Below are 23721 nucleotides of genomic sequence, written 5' to 3' on the forward strand. Positions count from 1 at the left end.
AGGACAACACAGCCTGTTCTACACTGGACTGTGGCAGGTGGAGATTTCCAAAGTCGCTCCTTACTTGTGAGAGGTGAGTGTTGTAACACTTGCAGCTCTTATTCTCTGGTCAAGTGAGGCTTTAAGGACCGTACTTGAAAGTTGTTCCTGGTGGGGTTCTAACAACTACCCATAACTCCACGAGGACAGCTGCAGAGTTATTTTTAAACTGAACTGAATAGTTTAGGGTGAGTGAGCAGAGAAGGTGTGAACTGAAATGTATTACGTTACATGGAAAGGACCGTTAGAGATTCAGTGATTTTGCACACACTTCCAGAATGGCCAATGTTTAAAGTAGCTACACCACGTCCTCCTCTCCCAACTGATCAACACAAGAGCACTGAGAAGTACTGAGTATGCTACCACATTTAATACAGTCACTACAAAGGATTTCCTGCCATGCCCAGGCCATAAAGCTTTCTTATTCTGTGTGTGTTTCCCTCTGAAATTCCACAAGGAGGCTGTCGAGAGTACCAGGACCTACTCAGGAAATGTAAGTTTCATCCAAATGTGTATGCAATTGCTTCACCTTTAAAAGCGCAATCAAAATTACAAACAGAATAAAACTTTCATTAGACCTAACTGGTGTATAACTATGGTTTAAGCAGCAGTGTCTTCACAAATACTGTTTCCGAATTGTCCCAAATCCCAGGAGTTTAATAAACAGTCAACTTTTCTCACTTTCTGGTATTTTCCTCCACCACTTTTCTCTTCAAAGCTTACACTCAATTACGGTATCTGATCCATCGCATGACCCTACCAGATGAAAGTGGGCTGTGGTTCTACAAGAATAGAGCGACAAACACTGCATGAGTGTTTGAGGTTAAGGCTGAGCTACCAAACTGACATTCCACACTTCACTGGCAGCTGATTAAACAACCGTATCCCACTCCACCACGCAAACTGAAGTGAAGGTTGGGGGATGCAGGCCAATACACATTCCAGGCTCAGCACTCAGTTTCCCTTTGTTTTACGAGTTTGAGTTAGTTATGCTTAAAAATAGTCAACTGCATTTTTTTTTTCTTAAATTAGGCCAAATTACAAAGACACTCCTTCCCACCCAAGAATGTGCACGCAAGGACATTTTCTCCAAAAGGCTGGTTTGTTTGAATTTATTTTCAACGTGATGTTTAAATAGCACAGCTTCGAAGTGCAAATAGGGGAGGGTTCTTTGTCTAAATCATTCAGGGATTTTGTTCTCCTGATGAACAAAGAAGCCTGCGTGTTCCTGTTTTAGAACAAGCTTTACACAATAAAGATACTGTCATAGAAGTGACAGGATGAAAAGCGAGAGGACGAAGGTACCGGGAATTCTTTCTGAGGTCCGGGGGACTGTCTTTGTTCACTTCTCTTCGCAAGCCTGTAGCCAGTGATGCGGGGAAAAGACGCTCACTGGACCCCGGATGTCTACAGAGCAGCCTGATGTTCCAGGGAGAGGAAGGCAAGGGACAAGGTCACTGCATGCTGCTGGCTGACTGCCGAGGCCATCTCCTAACAACTCACCCCCAGCAGGCGCAGTCCCCTCAGTCAGGAGCAGGTCTGAATGCCCTGACGCTGGTGCCTCACTCACTGTACACGTCGGTGCGGAAGAGGTGTGCGTACACGCAGAAACAAACGGGGAAGCCAGCTATGCAGTGGGTGGGGCAGAGTTGGAAAGGGCTTGCCTGGACTTTCACTATACGGAAAAATTGCCTCCCTGACTTCAGACGAGCCTCTGAGTGACCCCAACCCCCAGAATTGTGAGCAGCAGCCAAGTGAGTCCTGTTTCTCTCCCCAACATCTTACTGGGGTTCCCTAGATAAAGGGCCTGGATAGAGTCTAAGATTCCCATGAAATTCTCCTAGAAAATCAATACCTTGGGAGCACATAGGTAAGATAAATGCCCCCACTGCCCGGACGACCTAAAGTCCCCATTAAGAGACCTGAAGATGAGGCTGGCGTTTCAGTTAGCCTAGACCTCCCTCGGCGAGCCAATCCTTCCTAATTCTGGTCACAAGATACTACTGAGGTATCTACACTATCCCTGCATGTATTTATGGCATCATCCTATTCAAGAATGCCTAAGAATTTTGTTGTGTATGTGTGGGTTTTTTTGTGTTTTCTTTTTTAGGAAAATCTAACATGCTATTAGGAGTCCAATAAACAATACATTATAACAACAGGCCTTTTTTTGCAATTCAATACACTACATGTTAGAATTAGCTGTTTGCACGTCTGTCCTGCTCTTTCAACCAACTGAAGGCTCTAAAAGAGTGGAAACTGAATCTCACTTTCCTCTGTACTGAACAGAGCAGATACTTCAAAATGTTTGCTCCATCCTCCCATCTCTTGAGTATGCGCTTTATCTGGATTTGGAGGGCAGAGTCAGTCGGCATCCATCATTCCAGGTGGATTTGTGGGATATCATATCCTCATTTTTAACAAACAAGAGGAGCTTTGCGGCAGAGATGGCTTAATGACAAAGAGGTGCATAGGTAAGGTGTGTGTGTGTGGGGGGGGGGGTCATTTTGAGGCTTTCATTCAGTGTGCACATGCACTTCCATCTCCGTGTATGCACGTGTGACTTTGTACACACACAATATTCATCTTGGTTCTCCTTTCTGTCATATATTATTCCTACTTGTCTTCTCTGATTTAGTTGGTTTAGTTTGACTACGGATTTTCTATTCGCCAACCAATCTGAGAGTATTTCCAAATAAGTGTCTTCAACGAGCATGGTGACTTCTGCATAGCCAGTGGTGCAGGTGCAGCCCACCTTTCCACTGGGTAAATGCACAACGAGATGGACTGATAAGGCTTTTGGGTACATGGAGCCAATTCAGATAGGAGGGGAAGGGGGCTTAGGTTCAACATAGAAAGTTTATGTCTAGAGAGTAATGCCTACTGGAACTATATACTACTGGTTGTGGTTTGTGGTTTAATAAAATTCTAGAGAATGACTATATAGTTCCTATTCAAAACATTTCACATATTATAATTCTAGCATATTTCCTGCTCCAGAAGCAGTTCTGTGTAACAATCTATTATAGAGGACAGGACTTCAAGCAACAAACTTGATTAGCAACATATGGCTCAAAGTATAATAGTTTGGTTGAAAGATGGTCAAACGCAGTAGGATGGGAATAATTATTTTCTCAATGAACTGAGACCTAATCCACACGTATGTTTCAAAACATATCTTTTTTTTAACAGAACACCATCAACATTGCAAATAATTACTTAGTTTCTATGAGGGCCCCATTTCATTCATTAACCAAAATTTTCATATATATTATTGGATATCAAAATTATCCTGTTAGTCTGATGTAACTAGCAAAGCCTACGTATTTTTTGGAAATGTAACCAACTTGTGAGTGAATGTCTAGCTTTTGAATGATCATTAGTCAGCTAATGAGAAATAACTGATTTAGCCAATTTTTATAGTCATTCTGCCAATTCTTTATGGAGAAGAATACAAATTAAGATGTAAAAGACAGAAGCACAAGTTAAAATGATTTATAATAAAAAAAAAGTCACACTTACTTCCTTACCTGAAATATTTTAGTCCCTGGGCTTCTTACTGAATTTTGGTAGTGGTGAGATGGGTCTTTTAAAGAAATTAAGCAGTCTTCAGTGTTTTTATAGCATTGGTTACTACAGAAATTATACTTCTTTTACTTCTTGTCTTGAAGGATGAACAAAATAAACAAACTGAAAATACTACAATGAATGATAAATGATGAAATATTTACAGTACAAAAAACAGCGTAAAAAGGAAGACAAGTTTAAATATTGTTGTGTAAGAAAGTGATGAAAATAATACAAGAATGAGGATAAGTAAAATGATAGGCTGGAACATCTGGGAAGGTAAATGCAAAGACAAAGAGAAGAATTAATAACAATTTTTAAAACTTATATTTGTATCAACTCATCGAAGCATTCATTCAACTTCAGATAAAGCGGAACCCCCCTTATGCCTCTATTGACCAGATCTGAAAGCCTGTTATTATACACAGTGCATTCTCTCGCTCTGATGTCTCTTTTGTTCCCAAGGGCACAGGTGAAAAACCACATGCTCACGGTACCCAAAAAAGCTTCAACCAGGAAACCAGAAACCAATGTTTTGATACGATCAATAGAAGGAATAAGCCTCAACATTTAAACAATTCAACAAGTTTTATCATAAGACTATTTTGTTTTCTTTCCAGAGCAAAGCAGAGCAACATGCAAGATCAATAAGCAAGAGGGTTGCGATGTTCCTAGTTGTGACTAACAGGCAGTTAAATGAACGTCATGCTGCTGTGTATAAAGTGGTTGTTAATTTAAACCTCTGGCGTGTCTTCAAAGCCATGCATGCTGTTGTGCTTCCACGGGCTCTCCAATGGGTACGGGATACCAGGCTTGCCATGGGGTTGGGGGGGGGGGGGGGCGCTGCCTGTTTTGCTTTCTGAATTCTCTCTTAGGTGGTTCACTCTGACAAAATGCGTTGGTCTTTGGCCACCATACCTGGCTAGAGCAGCTCAGTCCAACTCATCAAGAGTGCCTCTACAATTTAGGATGAAGGAAAAATGCTGGTTTCCCCTGTTCGGGAATAGTTATTACTATTTCTCTGAATTAGCGTGGCCTTGAAGTTAAAAAATAACACTCCTTCCCCAGTCCTGAGATTCTCCACTGCAGAGCCCGCAGTGGTATTTTCTAGAAGTAATGATTATGTCACCTCAACCTGTACAGCGACAGTTTCCATGTATTCCGTTTGGCCGGGCTCTAGACACAGTATCAGCTCTTTTCTCCGCCGGCTTCTGTATTTAACAGTACTTACACATCAACGTAGTGACTTTAAAAATATATATTTTAAACTCAATTTGAATCTTGGCTTGGAAATTTGCAAACCAAGAACTGAAGATTCCTTATTAGGGATCTTGTTGCAGCTCATTCTATTAGAATCGGTGGAATAATATTGTAAATGTTGACCTTTAATAATGAATAATAATATGAATAATAATAATCATTATTATTATAAACCTAAAAAACCCTTTCTTTAATCTTTACACAAAAAACGGGGGGGGCAGAGGGCGGGAATAAAGTTTCCCTTTAAAAATCACAGAGGGGAAATGGTGACTGGGAATGCGGCGATGAAAACCTCAGGCCTGAAGGAGGACAGTGTGAAAGAACAGGGGCGCCCACGGGAGCCCAGCGCCGGGACTTCCCTAAAGCGGGGCGTGGGGGTCGGGGCGCGGAGCCGCCCCACTGGGGCCCGCAGCTCCGCGCGCCAGCCTCGCCATCGCCCGGGCTCGCAATAGGCAGAACTGTACCTGACTCACGGATATGGGTTCCTCGGCACCACGGTCGTCCGCGGACTTGGGCACCTCCAGGCGGTCGATGAAGGTCTGCAGCTCCTTGCGGAAGGCCTTCATCTGCGCGTTGATGCGGTAGAGCAGCTCGTGCTCCCGGATTCGGCTGCCGTCGTCCTCCTCGTCCATCAGTCCGAACAGGTCCCCGTTGGCCACGTAGATGCGCGCCTCGGTGATGATGGTGCTCGTGTCGGCGATGAGCCGGTCGATGGTCTTGCCCAGGCGCTCGGCCTCGGAGCGGATGTCCTTCATCTGCTGCCGGTCGGAGAAGCTCTTGGGCCAGGGCCCGGGCGCGGGGTAGAAGGAGCGGGTGGGCGTGAGGCAGCGGATGTTGCGCACCTCCTCCGAGTCGCTCTCGCCCCCGATGGGCCCCTCCCGCTTGCGGTGCGGCGGCCGCGAGTCGTCGTCGCTCTCCTTCTTGCCCGCGTCGCTCTCGGCGTCGCTGTCGCGGGGGCTGCCGCGGATGCCCAGGTGCGAGGCCAGGTCGTAGCGCTGCATGTTGGACATGAGCACGCGGTTCTCGTACTGCAGCTGCATGACCTTGCCGCTCAGCTCGTTGATCTGCAGGCGCGCCGCCTTCAGCTCCTCCTGCAGCGCCTCGGTCTTGGCGCTGTCCTGGTGCCGCGCGCTCTCGTGGCCGCCGGACTTGAACTTGTACTTGTTGAGCTCGGCCGTGATGCGCTTGTTCTGTTCCTCCAGGTCGGCCACGTTCCTGCGCAGCAGCTCGGTCTCGTCTTCCACCAGCTGCAGGTGCTGCCGCAGCTCCGACAGGGATTCGCTCTGCTCCCTCATGAGCGGGTTGGCCGAGCCATTGAAGTCTTCGCCCCTCAGGTCGTCCAGTTCCGCCTTGAGGCCTCTGTTCTCCACCTCCAGCTCCACGATTTTCCTGCCCAGGATGTTGGCTTCTTCCTCCACCAGCCTCAACCGCAACTTGAGCTCGGCCTCCCTGGTGCTGGGAGGGCCCCCCGCTTCTCCTTTCGGCAAAGGACTGTCCAGATCCCCATAAAAGGACCGGTACTTCTGCAGCTCGTGCTCAAATCGGTCCTTCTCTTTATCGATCTTGGCCATTTTCTTTCTCATCAGAGCAGCTTCTTCTTTCACGAACTGCAGCTGGCATTTCAGATCTTCATTGTCCTCCTCATTTTGGGAAAAGAGAGAAAGAGGATGGGAGACCATTTTTATGGAAATCAAGAAAACAATCGAAAAGGACACCTGCATAAGCTTTAGCATGGGAAATACAAGAATAGGACTTGAATGAAAAGAAATAAACTGCTGACTACAGCCGACTTAAGACGTTAGAACAAGCATCTTTCCCCTAAATAAGGTGGGGAAGAGGATTCATGGCCACATGGGGGATGACTTACAGCAAAATACCTAGAGTGCGGTGGCTAAAGTTATGCCGAAGACAGTGAGAAAGCTGTAGCAACAGAGCATATTGAACTTACCCAGGAAACTGAGAAAAACGTATAAAAAAAGAGTAATGATTTTGGTATAAGACTCAGGTCTACAAATATTCTTGTGCAAGTACCCAAAGAAAAATTAACCATGAACAGAAGGGGTAGAGAAAGGAAAAGAGAAAATAAACATTTAATATGTTATGCTTTTTAAAACTATGATCAACTTTTTTCAAATTTTGTAAATAATTGTTTCAGTTAGTTTCTACCTAATAAGAAAACCCTTTGAAGGAATTTTTTTAAAAAGCATGCTGTAGTACTCCATATCCCAACATAGGCACTTAAAAGGTATCTGGCCAGGTGTTCTTGGAGAGCCATTCTGCCTCCAAATATTTCCTCTTCTGTTTTAAAATCTCCTTCCTTGCGTCTCTCAGTACCTTCTGCTCACCCTGAAAGCAGAACTAGTCATTACTGTGCCGAGTTTCTAAGGTTCTCAACAAGCCCATGGTGAATCCATCTTTTACGTTTTACTTTTATTCTTCTGTTGCCTTTTTTACTTTTTGCTCCCCCAATCACTGGTCTAGCGAATTACTTCAGGCGAGGACTCTAAAGCCAACACAAGCCACTCTCCTCTGCCATCCCTTCCTGCCACATCCCTTTCTTTCTTCTCCCCGATACCGTAGGGACAGCTATTCTACCGACCTTATTCATTACTAGAGGCCCGGTGCACGAATTCGTGCACTGGTGGGGTCTGGCGTGCCCGCCCCAATTGCCTGGCTGGCCTAGGGGGAGGGGATGCGGGAGGTTGGCCAGCCAGCCCTGCCCCTGATCAGGGGGTGGAGGGGAGGTGATGGGGTGAAGCTGGCCTGGGGGAGGGGCCACGGGCAGTTGGCCGGCTGGCTCTCCCCCCCCCGCCCCCCGTCAAACTCCTGATTGAGGGGACAATTTGCATATTATGCTTTTATTATATAGGATGAGCGAACAAGATTAGCACCATGGGTACAGTTCTCAAATATAGGAACACAGAAAGTACTAATGACATTTTGCCATGTGTAAACGCGATAATAATAGGGATGTTAGTGCTTGCTTTGTAAGCGAAGATCCTGAATGTTTTGTACTGCCTGTATCTATAGCTACATAATCGATATGCATAACTTAACTCTGTTTTACAGGAGTATGTCTGGCTGTTATGTCTACTTCTAGAAGTAGCTTATATATCCATTTAGAGGTGCTTGACATGCTTGGTGAAATTTTTTCTCTACATACCTCTGTGGGAGTCTGTTGAGTCTTTTTTTCAGATTTTGGTAAATCTTTGCTTCCTCTTCTTTTTAAGGAGAGCTGAAACAAAGCATGAATACATTTGATTAGCTAAACTATAATTTTAACTCCATTTTATGTTTTTAATGAGCTAATCTGATACGACAAAACCAAACCAAATGACAAGTGCTAGGTCAAAAACCATAAAGAAGAAAAATAACCCAAGCCAGATAGATTTAGGTACATTTTTACTCTGGACTGAGATGCACTTCACAGCAGAAAAGGCGCTGGCCATGATTTAATTAATTGAGAAATACAGGAAACCTGCTGTGAAAATGCAGAAAAATAACTTGCACAAAATGTGGATCTATGACTCAATATGCTAGATATTTCAAATGAAAGCAAATTCTCATTAGCATTCTACATCACTAAAGAAAAAAGGAATAAGTCAGGGTTAGGTTGTTATAAGCTTGTAAAGACAAACATTCAGTAGACTTAGGTAGAATTTGAAGAATTTCTTTACTGACCACAAATCCGTGCAAACACACACGACACAATATACACATAGACAGCTGGGTAACACAGTAGGGAAGGGTAGGGCCTGTAGCCAAGAGGGCACACTCCGTGTCAAAGAGCAGTGAAAGTGGGAATTCGCTTCAGCTGATTGGGGCAATACGGAAATGTGGGCTCTTTCAAGAGAAGCTGGAAATCTGGAAAGTTATGTAAATATCTTCCACATGTTACTGGTTGGTCCTCATGGAATTAAAACACACTTTGTATGTCAAGTAACACATCTAGCGCCAAGTCATTTCATGACTACCAGTCCATGACCTCTGGAGCTCAGTTCTATTTCTAAGCACCAATATCACAAGGGGGGTCTCTCTGTATAAATAATAATCCATGTGTATGAATATCTAGCATATACCAGACACTGAGCTGGAGACTCAAAAATCAATCAGATAATGCATCTACCATTAGGAGGCCCACAATTTTGCATGGGAGACAAGGAAGCAAACTACAGTGCAAGCTGTTCTATGCCACCCTTTAGGTTCTGTGAAGCAAGAACTGTGAGTTATGTGGCATCACCACCACCATACTTGCCACATGATAAATAGGGGGAAAATTCTGTTGAACTAATGAGTGAATATAAACTATGAGTTTCTAAGATCAAAGAGGAGGATGGGAGTAGAAACTGTCTTCTCAAAAGAGGAGTCATGAATTTGCGAAGAACAGCAGATTAAGTTGTTCATGTTAATTTCTAACCCATATCCATTATTAAATGCAGGCATGTGCTCAGGCACAGAAGGGACAGAAGCACGTTGGGGCAGTTCTCTCATTCAGTACGAAACCGAAACTACACAACCAAATGAGTAGCCCATGTGCTTATTTCTAGTTCCTACAGAAAAATGTTTTTCTGTGTTGCTTGAAGCAAAAGCTGTGGGGACTGACTCACCAAAACCAAAAGTGATTTAGGAACCAATCAGCAAAAACAGTCCCAGGAAAACCAAGACTAGAGCAAGCTGTTCTAGGGAATCCTGAGACATTCTGTAGGGGGCTACCTGGATTCATTTTATTTCTTATTTATTGACTGCTTTTACTTTGAATTTATTCCATTATATATTTATTTAGTGTTAACTAATGCACTTCATGAAGCACCTGTAATAAAACAGTAAGAAAATGGATATAGTCTCTGCTTTCCATGGGGTTCCTACTTTATTTGCCAGTTTAGTCTATAATTTAATAGTGTGATGAAAGCAATGATAAAGGAGAATCTATATTAACATTGACTGAATACTAATTCATGTCAAACACTGACAACTAATTCTTAAAACACCTCAGTTAGCCGCATTTTGCATATGGCAAACTAAAGCTTGAGAGGTTACATAAATTATCTAAGGCAGGAACATCATCAGTGCCACTTGGTAACTCATTATAAATGCACATTTTCAGGACCAATCACAGAACTACTGAATCAGAAATTCTGGAGATGGGGCCCAGTGGGCTATGAATCAACAAACTCTCTGGGTGATTCTGATGCATAACGTTTGTGAAGCACGGGTCTAAAGTCACTGGTTGGTAAGAAGCAGAATCACGTCTTGACCCAAGTCTTTCTAATCTTTATTATCTATTAGATCATAAAGGAGAAAGGCTTAATCCCATCCCAGGCTGGAGATGGTACAGGGAATTAAGGATGATTTCCAGAAAGAAGTAACATCTTGAATCTGGTAGATGAGGAGTTAGAAAGTAGAAGATGGACAGGGGAGGAATGGAACAACACGCATTCCATGTAGAAAGGCCATTTCTGGGACACAAAGAAATTCGCTGTGGCTGTAACAAAGTGTGAGGGAGGGAGTGACATGGGACTGGGCATGAGTCAGTCCTAAAGGACACTGAATAAAGTTTGGGTTTCCTCTCACCAAGGTCAAATTATTGCCCTAAGGTCAATTATGTGTATGTACTGAAGGGTTTTAAGCAAGAAGTGTCCATATCCAACCATCCTAGAAGAAATACAAAGCCACAAAGGTGGCAGTTCAAATGGCCCTGAGGTAAAGGGTTGGCATGCAAAGGAAATGAAGAGCATGCTCTAGTTCTGAGAGCTTTTATTTTTCCTGGTCTTTGTGTTTCATTAATTCCACAGATTCTGTTGAGTTCTGCATATATATGTTGCTCTATGGCATACAAATATGACGAAGAAATATTTTACTCTCTCCCCCAAAAGCTAAGTGTTTATGACAATAAAAAGGGTGCAGATAAATAGCTAAAACAGAAAACAGAATTAACTAAGGGCATGAAATGAAGAACAAAGAATTGAGAGAGCAAAGAAGCATCTATAATTCTAGATCTGGGGAAATCACAAAAACCACCCAGGAGAGCTTATTTTTGAAGAGTGTGCAAAATTTCAATAGAAATAAAAACAAGTAAAGAGCAGAAGCAAAGACTTGGGGAATGAATGTCTTACAGATTTACTGCCCTCTGAAAAGAAATAATGGAAGTAGAGACACTTTAGAGATGAGGTAGAAGATGACACTGAAAGGATTGAGGTCGGCTTGTAGAGCTGAGAAATTTAGGCTGTCCTGTGGGCAATGTTAAAATGAGTCCTCTAAATTAATATAGGAGAAATGCTGAAACTAGGCCATTCTTTCCTAAGAGGCATTTTTCTATTTCACTTTTATTTAAATTTCACTCAGGTGGGGTGCCAAACTCAGATAAAGCTCTGAAATAAAGTTTATTGCCTTTAAGGCGCCTCAAGGACTATGAGTGCCTTTAAGTATCACATTTAAATTTTCAATAAATATTTAATCATCTTTTCATATTCCAGTGAGTTTTTATTAAATTTCTGGCTCTAATAAAACAAAGATGAAAGATTCATTTGGGTAGAGAAAGTTGGAGAAATAATGTTGGAGAAATAAGTCCATAGAGGCCCTTTCCTGTGAGGATAAAATTTCCTCGCCTCCCTCTTTGTCATCCTGCCCCACCGCCATCCACCGTGAGGAAACCTCTATAAGGGGAGCAGTCAGGGATGCTAGAGCTGAATCTCAGATTTTCATCTTTGTTTGGGAAGTAGGCACTTCAGATGGTCCTCTAGAGAAAAGTGCTGAAAACATGCCTTGTCCACATGATAATTCTTTGCATTCCCAGCCTCGACTTGTCCAAAGAGGCTGCTATTCTTTTTATCCACGTGAAAGCAAGGAATTAGAGATTTCTGCCAAAAATTGTTTGCACAGCAATCATATAAAATGGATTGTTTGTGTGCTAAAAATGTTTTGATTCTGCCTTTCTTCCTTAATTGAAATTTGGACCACTTAATAAGCAGCATGTTTACGTTTTCAACAATTAAACAACAGAGAAGAATCTGCCACAAATGCTACAGAAAGACCCATTATGCGTATAAGATTCTCTTATGTTTTTGATAAAATTAGAGAGAAATCCCTTTGTATGATGATTAAATCAAGAAGGAACATATAACTGTATATATCTAGGACTGATTGAGCACTAAATACGTGCCATGTGCACGGCAGGCATGGCTCAGTGGTTGAGCACTGACCTATGAACCAGGAGGTCACGGTTCAATTCCCAGTCAGGGCACATGCCTGGGTTGCGGGCTCCATTCCTAGTGTGGGGTGTGCAGGAGGCGGCCAATCAATGATTCTCTCATCACTGATGTTTCTATCTCTCTCTCCCTCTTCCTTCCTCTCTGAAACCAATAAAAATATATTTTTTTAAAAAATGTGTCATGCACTTTTCTGAGAACCTAATGCTTATCCACTCATTTAATCTTACAACAGACTTCTGAGTTTGACAGCATTATCTGAAGCACACAAAGGGTAAGTCACTCAGCTAGTCAGTGTTAGAAACAGAATGTAAGTTATTCAGCTTCAAAGCTCTGGTTCTGAACAACTACATTACACTGTTACTCAAAAGGAAAATAAGTTCAAGGCTGTGTTATTTCCAAGTATAACCTTCTCTGTGCTCTTAAACTGGCTGCATGTGTTCGGGGGCACTAATTTATAGCTGTTACACAGCAGCAAGTGTTTTTGTACTTTCAACATAGTGGTCAGCAGAAGTGACATTATTTCTCAGAGTCATCCTGTAGTGACTCCGGGCAACATTGGGAGGGAGGCATGGGGATTTCTGACTGAAGGCTGGAGGGAGAAGGAAAGTGGCAGGAACTCTGGCCCAGCTATGGTCCAAATGCTGTGTCTCCCCAAAATACATATGTTGAAATTCTAATGGCCAATGTGATGGTATTAGGAGGTGGGGCATTTGTGAGGTGTTTAGGTCATGAGGGTGGAGCCCTCATAAATGGGATTAGTGCCCTTATAAAAGAGACCCCACAGAGCTCCCTAGTCTCTGTGAGGACTTTATATAAAACTAGAGGCCCGGTGCACAAAATTCATGCACGGGGGTGGGGGGAGAGTGGTCCCTCAGCCAGGCCTGCACCCTCTCGCAATCCGGGACCATCACCCTGCTCTCCGTGGTCAGCCACACCCCACTCCAAACAAGCTTTCAGACCTCATCTCCCACCATACTCCCCCCTCTGCTTCCCTTGCTCTGGTGTCACAAGGATCCTTGTGGTTCCTCAAACATGCCAAGCATCCTCCAGTTTTGGGACCGCTCCTCTGCCTACAACACTCTCCCTATATATGATCAGGACCCACTCCCATAGCTCTTTCAGGTCCTTCATCAGAGAACTTTCCAGACCACTTTATATAAAATAATAAATGTTCCACTCCTTTGCCCCTTGTGTTCCTTATCTTCCTAACCCTGCTTTATTTTTGTCCACAGCTCCTCTCACCATTTGGCTTGTGCATTTCTCTCATGCCTGTCTCCTGGTTCTGGAATGTGAGCTCCACCTGCACAGACTCTTTGCATTGCTCTCTGTTAGAGCTCCAGCTCTTGGATATAGGCCTGACCCAAAGTCAGCTCAGTGTCAGCTGAACTAGAAAATGGCTATGTCATCCTTATTTCTTACAAAGATTTGTTTTGGGAGCATCCTAAGCCCAAAAAGTTGGTAGCAGGTTAAAACAAATAAATAAAAGTCCATTTTCAAAGTTCCATTCAAAGCTTAGGAAAATAAAAATTTATTCGACCTTTACAACAGAAAGATTAAAAGGCAAAAAATATATGAGCTGAAAAGTATTTAAAATAAGAATTATTAATATACCTTTATTCTGTTCTACTACTTGTGTTATTTAAATTTAATTAATCTATCTATCTATTTATTTATTTATCCTCCCTCACCCAAGGATATTTTTCCATTGATTTTTTTAGAAAGTGGAAGAGAGAGGGAAAGACAGAGAGAAACATCAATGTGAGAGAAACACATCGATAGGTTGCCTCCTGCACATGCTGACAAGGGCCCGGGCCAGGGAGGAGCCTGCAACCGAGGTACGTGCTGTTGACCAGAATGGAACCTGGGACCCTTTGGTCCACAGGCCGACGCTGTATCCACTGAGCGAAAGTGGCTAGGGCTATTACTTGTTTTTTAAGTTTACCAATTTATTTCCCTCAGTGTCATAAATTAAGATTCTGGGTCTCAAAATCATTTTGTAAACAGTACCTGGTACCAACATCCTTTGATGGCCTGTGTGCCTTCATGGTTTTTATTCATCAACTCCTCTCCCACCAGTTTTCTTCTGTCTTTAACCCTCCAGGTCACAGTTCTCCAAGTTGCTTTCTAAAGTGCCCTATTCTTTGCCCTCCTTCATGGGAGGGACCAAGTCAACGACTCTCTTGACCCTTTCACTTTCCCTAGTCTTAGAGAAATGCCAATGTGATAATTCTGATGTCAACTAAGTTACATTCCATGCAATACAACTCAGTAAGAGTTTACAAAAATAACCAGGCAATTATGAGCATAAAAGCACCTATCCTTTGGACCCCAACCAGGGCCTAGTATACAACAGACTTAATTAGTGCTTAAGGCTTCCCAGAGTAAAACAGTTTACAAAACTGGCTGTATTTTTCCCCTGCCAATGGACAGTCAATTTGTAATGTGTTTCATTAAGAGGCAGAATCTATTTCTATACCTTTTCAAACTGGGCTGGCCTTGTGACTTGCTTTGACCCACAAAATGTGGTGGCAGTACAATGTGGGAAGAGAGATGACATGCTAGTTCTGAGTCTACCCTCAAGAGACTTTGCACACGTCTGCTCACTCTATTGGAGACATGCTGCCTCATGGGACAAGTCTGGGATAACCTGCCTGCCGGATGAAAGGAGTCACATGGCTCAGTTGTTCCCATTGTCCCAGCCAATAGCCACCCAACTCCCAGAAACAGAGCCTCCCAACTGTCAGCTAAATGTATGTGGGGACCCAACTGAGACTAGAAACCCATATAGAGGACCACAGGATTATGCACATAAATGATTGCTGTTTTAAGCCACTAAATTTTGGGACGCTTTGTTACATAGCAAAAGCTGTTACATTTAAAAAATACCATGGAGATTGTAAAAAACATTAAGCTAATGAACTCAGTTGATACTTGTGACAAAAAATCTGTTATTCAAATTTCAGAAAAGCAAAAAGATGTAAAATGCCAAGAAAAAGAAAAGAAAAAAGTTAAAGATCATCAAACATAGAAAAAGTAAAATTAAACTCATTTTACTTTACATGTTTCTATTTTCTTGTTTTTGTCAATATTTTAATTTCATAGAAATTTAAAAATATAACTGAGCTTTAAATAAATTATTATAAAAGCTCATCTTTCAGTTCTAAATTGCACATACTTGTTTTAATAAAAGTAGGTGTTCAATTAGCACCAAAGGTGTGATATGAGTTAAAAGCTCATGAAGTTCATCCTAACAGTCAAGCTTTTACAGGGTCTGGCTCAGCACATTTTTGAAGTTGTTCTTATCTTTGAACTTAACTTTTATTCTTTCTTTTCAGAAAAAAACAAGTGTACACATACATATTTACAGTGCTTCCTGGATCGGGGTTTCTGATTTATATTTGTCAATTCCACCCTTAGTTTTAGCAAATTTTTTTTTTAAATATATTTTATTGATTTTTTACAGAGAGGAAGGGAGAGAGATAGAGAGTCAGAAACATCGATGAGAGAGAAACATCGATCAGCCGCCTCCTGCACATCTCCTACTGGGGATGTGCCCGCAACCCAGGCACATGCCCCCGACCGGAATCGAACCCGGGACCTTTCAGTCCGCAGGCCGATGCTCCATCCACTGAGCCAAACCGGTTTTGGCAGTTTTAGCAAATTTTGTTTGTCCTTCTATTTCTAGAGTTTTCCTATGCTAGGGAAGAAAAATATCTTTAATTTCACAAGATTCCTTACTAAGTCAATTTACAGAGTTGAGACATAAAAGCATATTCAAAGGAAGCTACACCCAGAAAAATTCTCAATTTAATTCAAAGATTAGGTTTTCCAAATTTCCACTGACTGATAGTTAAGAAGGCCAGAATTTATTTAAAAAGTAGAATGGAGGAGAAAGAAAAAGAAAGACCTCATTTATTCATTTACTCTAAGAAACAATCTTGAAAGATTCGAGAAAGAAAATTGAGCAACAGTTTAAATTGGGATTTGTTTCCAGAAGCTACTAATAAATTAAAACAAAACAACTGTGAACTGTCCATTCTTGGGAAAGATGGTGATCTTCTGGATATCAACATAGAGTTTCATGTCACAAAGGTGAAAAGTGTATCTCCCAGAGGTGGAGCCCCACATCTATAATAATAATAAAAGTGTAATATGCTAATTAGACCGGGCAGCTGAACAGTGGAACGACCGTCTGGATGACCTTCCGCACGAAGCCGGGCTGCAAGGGCCAAGGCAGCCACTGGGGCTGCAAGAGCCGAGCCCCTTGCACAAATTTCGTGCATCGGGCCTCTACTCTTCAATAAGTACTCAACCCTCTTCTGCCAGAAGGTTATTTCCGATCCTATTTTCTGAGTTATGAGGCTTCCAAACTTATTTTTTGTATCTCTAGTGAATGCCTAAACAAACACTTTCAAAAGCTGGAAAAGCGATTTTTCTGCCGTAAAAACCTCAAACCAATGACAAATTAAAACGATTGGAATCATGTTCTTTGTTGTCGCTTTTTTTTTAGATATAAGAATCTAGTTAATTTTCCTTTCTTGGATCCTCCATCTTTCTCCCTTTGGGCTGATGTTGATATCTGTGGCAGAGGCATGACTTAGGTATGTGCATTATTTATTGCTAAGAAATATTAATGAGTGAGCTTTGTTAGAACATGATGCCAAACCAGAGCATCAATGAAAAAAGACACCTTTGACTCAGTATGGGAATCAGGGTTATCTCCTCAGGGATGAAAAGCTTTGAATGGCTCTAGAGTTGCATAGTGCTTTTCCCCTTTAAAAGTAACTCCCTGATGCCAATTACTACTTTACAACACTTCTGGTCTTTTCCTAGCATAGGAAAAACATACTGCTTGTTAACAGTTCTTAAAGGTTGTTAGACTGGAACTCATTTTCCATTATAGTAGACTGAAGTTGATATAAACCAACAACTTGAAAAATAAAATATTGAACTTAACTCCAAAAATATCTATCTTCCATGGTCTTAAAGTCCATGGATTATCAGAGAGAACAAAAGAAAGGGAGGCTTCTCTTGTTAATGGGATGTGGTTGTTACAGAGCCCGAGGAAGTAGAATGGGAAGAAAACTGGGATGATATTTAATAATGATATTTAGTAATAGGCGAGGCTTTTAAAATCTTTTATGAAGAACATTCCTTTTAAAAGTCAGGTTTGTACGAAACTGCCTGCCTTCCATTGTGTGGTTCGTATCATATTATCAAAATATCTCTAGATCCTTAGGGAGAAGTAGCATTTGTATCCCTTAAGCTACGCTGGACCCCCAAGGGACTCAAGGCTACTGGTGAGATAGTTTCTGATACCAGAGGCTCTTCCATCATTGTAGAAACCCACTTTTGGAGCAGAGTATAGGTTGTTTGAGGGTTTTCCAAATTACCAATAATGAACTGATCCCAAAATAAGACCATCTTGCTTTAAAAAAAGCAAAGGCAACATGATAATTAAGTGCTTCTCTAATATGCATAGCATATAATCCACTTGGATAATACAGAGGCCTCAAAAAACTCCACATAAACTAAGGGACTTAGAACTGGAAGCTTTCTCAGCTGACATACATAAACTCAGAGAACCTGGTTAGTGACTTTTGAAATAATAAACATTAAAAATTAGTTTATGCCTTAGATACTTGCCCCACAGTAAATGTATGCTTAGTAAGCTATGAATGTCATCAGCAAATGCAGAGATTTATACGCCCTTCTAATCTGCTCTAGCTAATGAATTGGGTTCTAAGCACCATTGCATTTAGCAATTAAAACACATTTAGAAAAGTAGGGCTGAGCACTACTGATAGCCAGCATTTATAATTTGAAATGATGATTTGTCTAGTGTTTTGTATGTTGAGTCTGAACCAGCTTCTATGTTATTAATGCAATGATATTAACATTATTGTTGTATCAGGTTCAGAATCTTGTAAAAAAATCTGCTAAAAGTGCCATTATAAAATGGCAGGACAATAAGGGGTGGGTATTCTAAGGACCTTTAAAATTATTCTTTATATATTATACATTAAGATATTAGTGCTAAAGTTTTAAAAGGTCAGAGAATTGAATAATTCCCAAAATGCACTGAAAGGGAACAGAAGCAAGTTTTGGGGGTAATTCCTAGATTATGTTAAAAAGCCTATAATTGTGCTTTAAAGATTTTGGAATTAGGTACCAAATTCTAAAATGTAGACAATTTATATTTCAAAAATCAAGATTTCTAGTCCTTGGGTCCTGGTTACAGTATGGACATGTTGGGTTGGAACTGAACATTGAGATATACCATATCCAGTTAGCCCCAACATTCTTAACACAAATAGCTTCAATCACTCATATAGCCTGCTTGGCCCCTAGTAAAGTGGAATGTTCACTTTTATCTGCCCTGGGTTATGTATGTGGAAGGAGCTCAAGAAACCCAAACTTCCAGTAAGTATCTTACAGTAATCATTTCTGTACCACCTAGACTCTGCCTGTTCTTTTCCATGAGCTTGCTTCTATATGAGGTAGGCAACACAATCCCCTTTACAGATAGCTTTAATGGATAAAATGTCTTTATTTTTTAAAAATTGATTTGAGGGAGAGAGAGAGAGAGAGAGACATTGATGTGAAACAGACACATTGACTGGTTGCCTCCCACACGTGCCTGCATGCCTGACCCAGGGCGAGGATTGAACCTGCAACCCTTGACTGGGAAGTGGAATCTGAGTCCCTCAGGGATGCAGGCCAACGCTCTAACTACTGAGCACACCAGCCAGGGCGTCATCTGCATTTTTCTTGATTACTACTAGGGAGAATTTTCCCTAGATATTCTTTTATTAGAGTATTGACAGATTTTAACTAGCAATATAGTTGAAATAACTTAAAAATAAATGGCATAAAATGAAAGATTGAGTTAAATTCTTATTGCAGATTTATGAAAACAAAGCAAAAGATTTATGAATAAAGCCTGACAAGCACAATCTCTGCAACCGCTATCCATGTACCAAGTAAGAAAAAGTCATGAATTAAATATAATTATAGAGTGTTTTCTCTGCAATTCTTAAATGCACAAGAAAAAATCTTGTTGCTATGGTTTTATTCAATGAGAAGCAACTATTCCTGGAAAATTGGCCCTTTCTCATTTTGAAAGATAGTGAAAGTAGAGGCACAAATAATTGGCTTAATAAAAAAATTCAGAGTATATTTGAAAAGGAAAATAACTGAATCCAAGCTTTTATAATCAAACAACATATCCATGAGCATATTTTGTTTGTACATATGTGTGCACATTCATGGAGCAAATGAGCATGAGTGCATGCCTGTATGCAATGTGCATATATTGGAGCATGCATATGATGCATATGTAGGCACATGTGTATGTGTTTTAGGTCCTGAAAGAAACTTATGCACATCTTAAAAATTCCTTAGTGAATTCTAACACACAAGGACAAACAGAATTACTGTAACCTCTATCCATATACCAAAAAGATAACTTGAAATCGATTACAAATATTAGAACACATGCTCACCAGAATAAGTCAGAATTTGATTTCACTTTATATTAAAGGTATCTTGATATTCTTTGAAAGTGTATTATATTTGATCAAATCAATCACATCATTCCAAAGTTATTTTAGAGTAGATGGACAATCACTAAATTTCTAAAACTTTAATTTCAACAAAAACAAGTGCCGTACACTGTTTATTACTGGCCCTGAGCAATCTGTTTGGAGCTATCAGCGATCCAAAACTTGTGGCTTCCTCTGCTGGGCCTGGGTGTGTGTGTGGAAAGGACCAAGCTGCACACCCACCAAGGTCTGCTTTTACTAGCCCTGCCCCGGAGCAGGTCAGGAAAAGACTCAAAGGACCCAGAGATCTGCCTCTGCCTACAGGCTGTCTGTTAGTCTCAGTCACTTAATGAGCTTCCAGCTGTAGTCCTCAGTAGGGCTTAAACTCCACAGGTGGGGTGAAAGGGGTTCCTATGGGTGGGGCTATTGCTTCCCTCCAGGCTAACGCTGCATGGATGGGAAAGCTCTGCATGAGGAAGATGGCTTCTGCAGTATGGGGATGACTCAGCATAGGGTGCTTGATTGGGGTTAGGGATGAGAACAGAAGGTGATGACACATGGGGACTAGGTATCTTTTTGGGGTGACAGAAATGTCCTAAAATTATATTATAGAGATGTTTACACAATGGCATATTTACTAAAATCCATTAAATTGTACATTAAAACAAGTGAGTTTATGGTATGTACATTATACTTCAATGAGGCTGTTACAATTTTTTGGATCAGTAAAAAGAAATATTCGGCTAAAGAGAAAGAAAAAAAATAAAGAGTATATATCTAAACTGATTTACTCTGAAAATCAGAAGGCAGCTTTAGAAAATATTGTATTCTTAATAAGGTAATAAATATGGCCACTAGTAACTAAAAATAGAAGGTCATAGAGGAAGCTAAGCCCTGAGGAACAGAGAGCTGTTGGAAATAAGAAAACTCACAAAGGACACTAAAATTCAATGCAAGGATCACATTTTGCACTGGAGTCTTTAAAGAGCACAACCGACATGGCAAAAAATTAATTCAATGATATTGAGAACAAACTTGAGAAATTGTCCAAGGACACAGGTGAAAAGGATAAAAGGAAGGCAAAAGGATAAGAAGATAGGAGTAAGGAGTACAACGTGAAGAAAATCTAAGAAGGAAAAGTAGAGCCTATACTACAAAAAAGCTCCTCTGAGATTATTAATTAATAAATGTTAATTTTCAGATTAAAAGGTCTATGTGTTCTGGACATATTATAAACAAAGACCATCACCTAGATATGCTCTGGCAATATATTTAAACTACTTATTCTCATTTAGCTACCCAAAGGCATTCTTGCCCCTTCTCCGTCATTCTCTGTGCTTCAGGAAGCTGATCTCTGTGTACTGTTTTACCCAGCATGCCTCCTCTACTAGTTGCCTTCTAGCTGGGTGTGGCCAGTAGAAGGCACTGGCAGAAATGCTGAGGGATGAAGCATAGAAGAAAAGATAGTTCAGGGTATTTCTCCTCACTCCCTTACTTTTTCAAAACATCTTAATAATAGTAGCTATGACCCACCCCTCCAGATGACAGCTCCTATTGGCTGGACTTCCTCCAGAGTCCCAGCTTTCACTGGTCCCTGTAACATTATTTCTTCAGCAGTGTCTTCATCCCTAGAGGTGGTGGTGGTTTCCTTGAAAAATAATACTTTCCATACAACAGATCCTCCTAAATTCACACAGATGGCTACCACTTGATAAAGGTCTATGAAAATTTCTTCCATGTGCAAGGAGGCAGTGGATAAAACCACATACCAACTTAGTAGTGGCTCACCGTGCACTTAAACAGAAGAACCAGTTGTACTGTCGAATTATTTCTACTATTTTTCAAGGTTCTTGGCCAATGTAATGGTAAGAACACTTACTCTGTGAAGGAAAGAAAAATAATATAGTTCATTTTATTAGCCACTTACCACTATGATTAATTGGTCAGGAAAACTGAAAATAATTGAACTAGCTAGAACATGAACATAGAATAATTTAAATTTTTAATTTTAAGCACTTCTGAGTTGAATCATGCTGAATATAAATGGTTCCATTAAGTGAAATATATAAGAATGAAATGGAAGTGTCAGGAGAGAAACTAAATGACGTCTTTAAATGTCATCTTCAACTGTCATTTACAATCTGGATAAAGATCAATTTAACTGACCCCAAAACATAAAAAATGGAATTTGAATGCAGATATCAAATGAGTGATGTATTTCCATTAAAATGAAATCAAGTCTAAAATCTTCAAGATACAACTAAATTTTCAATTTGGAAAATACTAAAATTGCATGTTATATTTACTCAAATGCAACACAAGTATTAGAAAACGAAGGAACTGAATAAATTCTAATTTAAGGAGCAAGAGGTCAACTCCTCTGACAGCAAGCACAGCTTCTGAACTGCTCTTCTCTTGCCTAAGCATTTATTGATGGTTTTTGTATGTATAACAATCTTTGCGTGTGAGTGAAATAGAAATATGGTTCTTAAAGTCAGCAACCACAGAATTTAGATGTGGAGTCAAGCAGAGTATCTTGTGCTTGAATACAATAGCCCTCCTCTCGCTGCTAAATGTTTAAGAACATTTACAGAGCAGCGAAGGAAGGAGAGACACACTTATCCAGACGAATTGGAGTCCTCAGCCGCACTGATGAATGCAAGGGCAGAGGGTACAGCTGCATTGTCTGCACATCCTCTCAAACATATGCAAATGTGAGCCAACGGCGGGGAAACAGTGAGAACTAAGGACATGCCTCAGGGGAGAGGGAACAGGCAGGCGAAACAAGTTAGAACGACTGACTATATAGTGAAGTAAAATGTAAAGGGGGAGCCTTGGAGTAGTAGACACTCATGGGAAGAGACATCAGTGTTTCAAAGGCCTGTATAGAAGAACTGGAGTCCTAGATAGATTAACTTCCAATCTCATGGACTTCAAAATTCTTTCTAGGAGTGAAGTCTTAGTTAGCTAATCTAGAGCACTGTGGGACTAATAACAACAGCAGCAATAATATTTAAAATCTACATTGTACCTTACAGGTTATAAAGCACTTTCACACATATTATCTCATATTATCTTTGTGAATACACTGGATAAGGAAAACATTTATTTTCCTTTAAGAGGTGATTAAATTGAGAGTCAGATATTAAGTGACCCATCTGAAAAAACACAGAGGACAGAGTCAACAGACCTGAAAATATTTTTCTAGGCCTATGTTTCTAGGTTGTTGTTTGTTTTTTTGTTTTTATTTTTGTTTTTCCCAAAGAGTTGCTTTTTGCAAGATAAAATAGTTTTTTTCCTATAGGCACCTTGGCAGTCTCAGAGCATTCCCTATATGTGTGCTAGAGATACAGAACTTGAGAATATTGAGGTCCCTAAAGAGGGCAGGTCATCTGTGGGTCAGGAAGAACATGGAGATGGCTGTGGAAGGGGCAGCCCCAGTCCCTGCAGGGAGGTTGTGCAGCACTGGCCAGTGGAGACCATGAGCTTGGAGGCAGACAGATGGTTGTGGAGCCAGCCTGCTACTCCTGATATTAACTTTCCTGAGTCTCCCGTGTTCATCTCTAAAATGAAACTATTAACAACATAATTATACATAAAGAATCTGGCACAGTGGCTGCCTTCTAATTAGCACTTACCACATGGTTATCAAGCAACTGCAGCCCTGGGGCAATTTTTCATATCTCTTCAGCCAAATTAACTGCTGAATTGACTATCCCAAACACTGAAGATTTAAAGCAAATCTAGTTGAATGTCTTTGGGAATGACAGCATCTGCAGTCCTCTCTCATCTGAATCTGCATTTCACATGGAAGCTAAATTGCAGAGCTGGTGTCAAGGTGTCAGAAGTGTCCCTTGTTCTTGGACTCCTATCCTTTCCCTTCCCAAGAAGCCCACAAGAGCTGTTGCAGGGAAGACGCGTTGCTTCTGGGGAATAACTAGGGTTTGAGAGAAGCAAGGTAGAGGACTGGGAGTTTCTATCGGGAAGAAAGTCTCAGGAGACATCTAATTCTGGAAGCGTGGCGAGTTACTCATTGGCTTCCTTCTCATTTTGTTTGCATTGCACTGAGCACCCTGGAAAGAGGCCTGGTGCTGAGTCATGCT

General features: G+C 41.0%; 1 protein-coding gene across 1 annotated transcript in view; it reads right to left on the bottom strand.

The window, feature by feature from the left end:
• Positions 1-3745: 3745 nt before the first annotated feature.
• MTCL3 (MTCL family member 3) overlaps positions 3746-23721 on the bottom strand; it is a 32497-nt gene continuing 12521 nt past the window's right edge. Inside the window, exons 5-7 of the mRNA XM_059700280.1 lie at positions 8030-8101; positions 5331-6506; positions 3746-3877 (exon numbers count right to left, since the gene is read on the bottom strand). Coding sequence (XP_059556263.1) covers positions 3767-3877; positions 5331-6506; positions 8030-8101 — 1359 coding nt within the window. The 3' untranslated portion in view covers positions 3746-3766. The remainder of the gene's footprint in view (positions 3878-5330; positions 6507-8029; positions 8102-23721) is intronic.

The sequence above is a fragment of the Myotis daubentonii genome, chromosome 6, assembly GCF_963259705.1.
Source record: "Myotis daubentonii chromosome 6, mMyoDau2.1, whole genome shotgun sequence".
NCBI lineage: Eukaryota > Metazoa > Chordata > Mammalia > Chiroptera > Vespertilionidae > Myotis > Myotis daubentonii.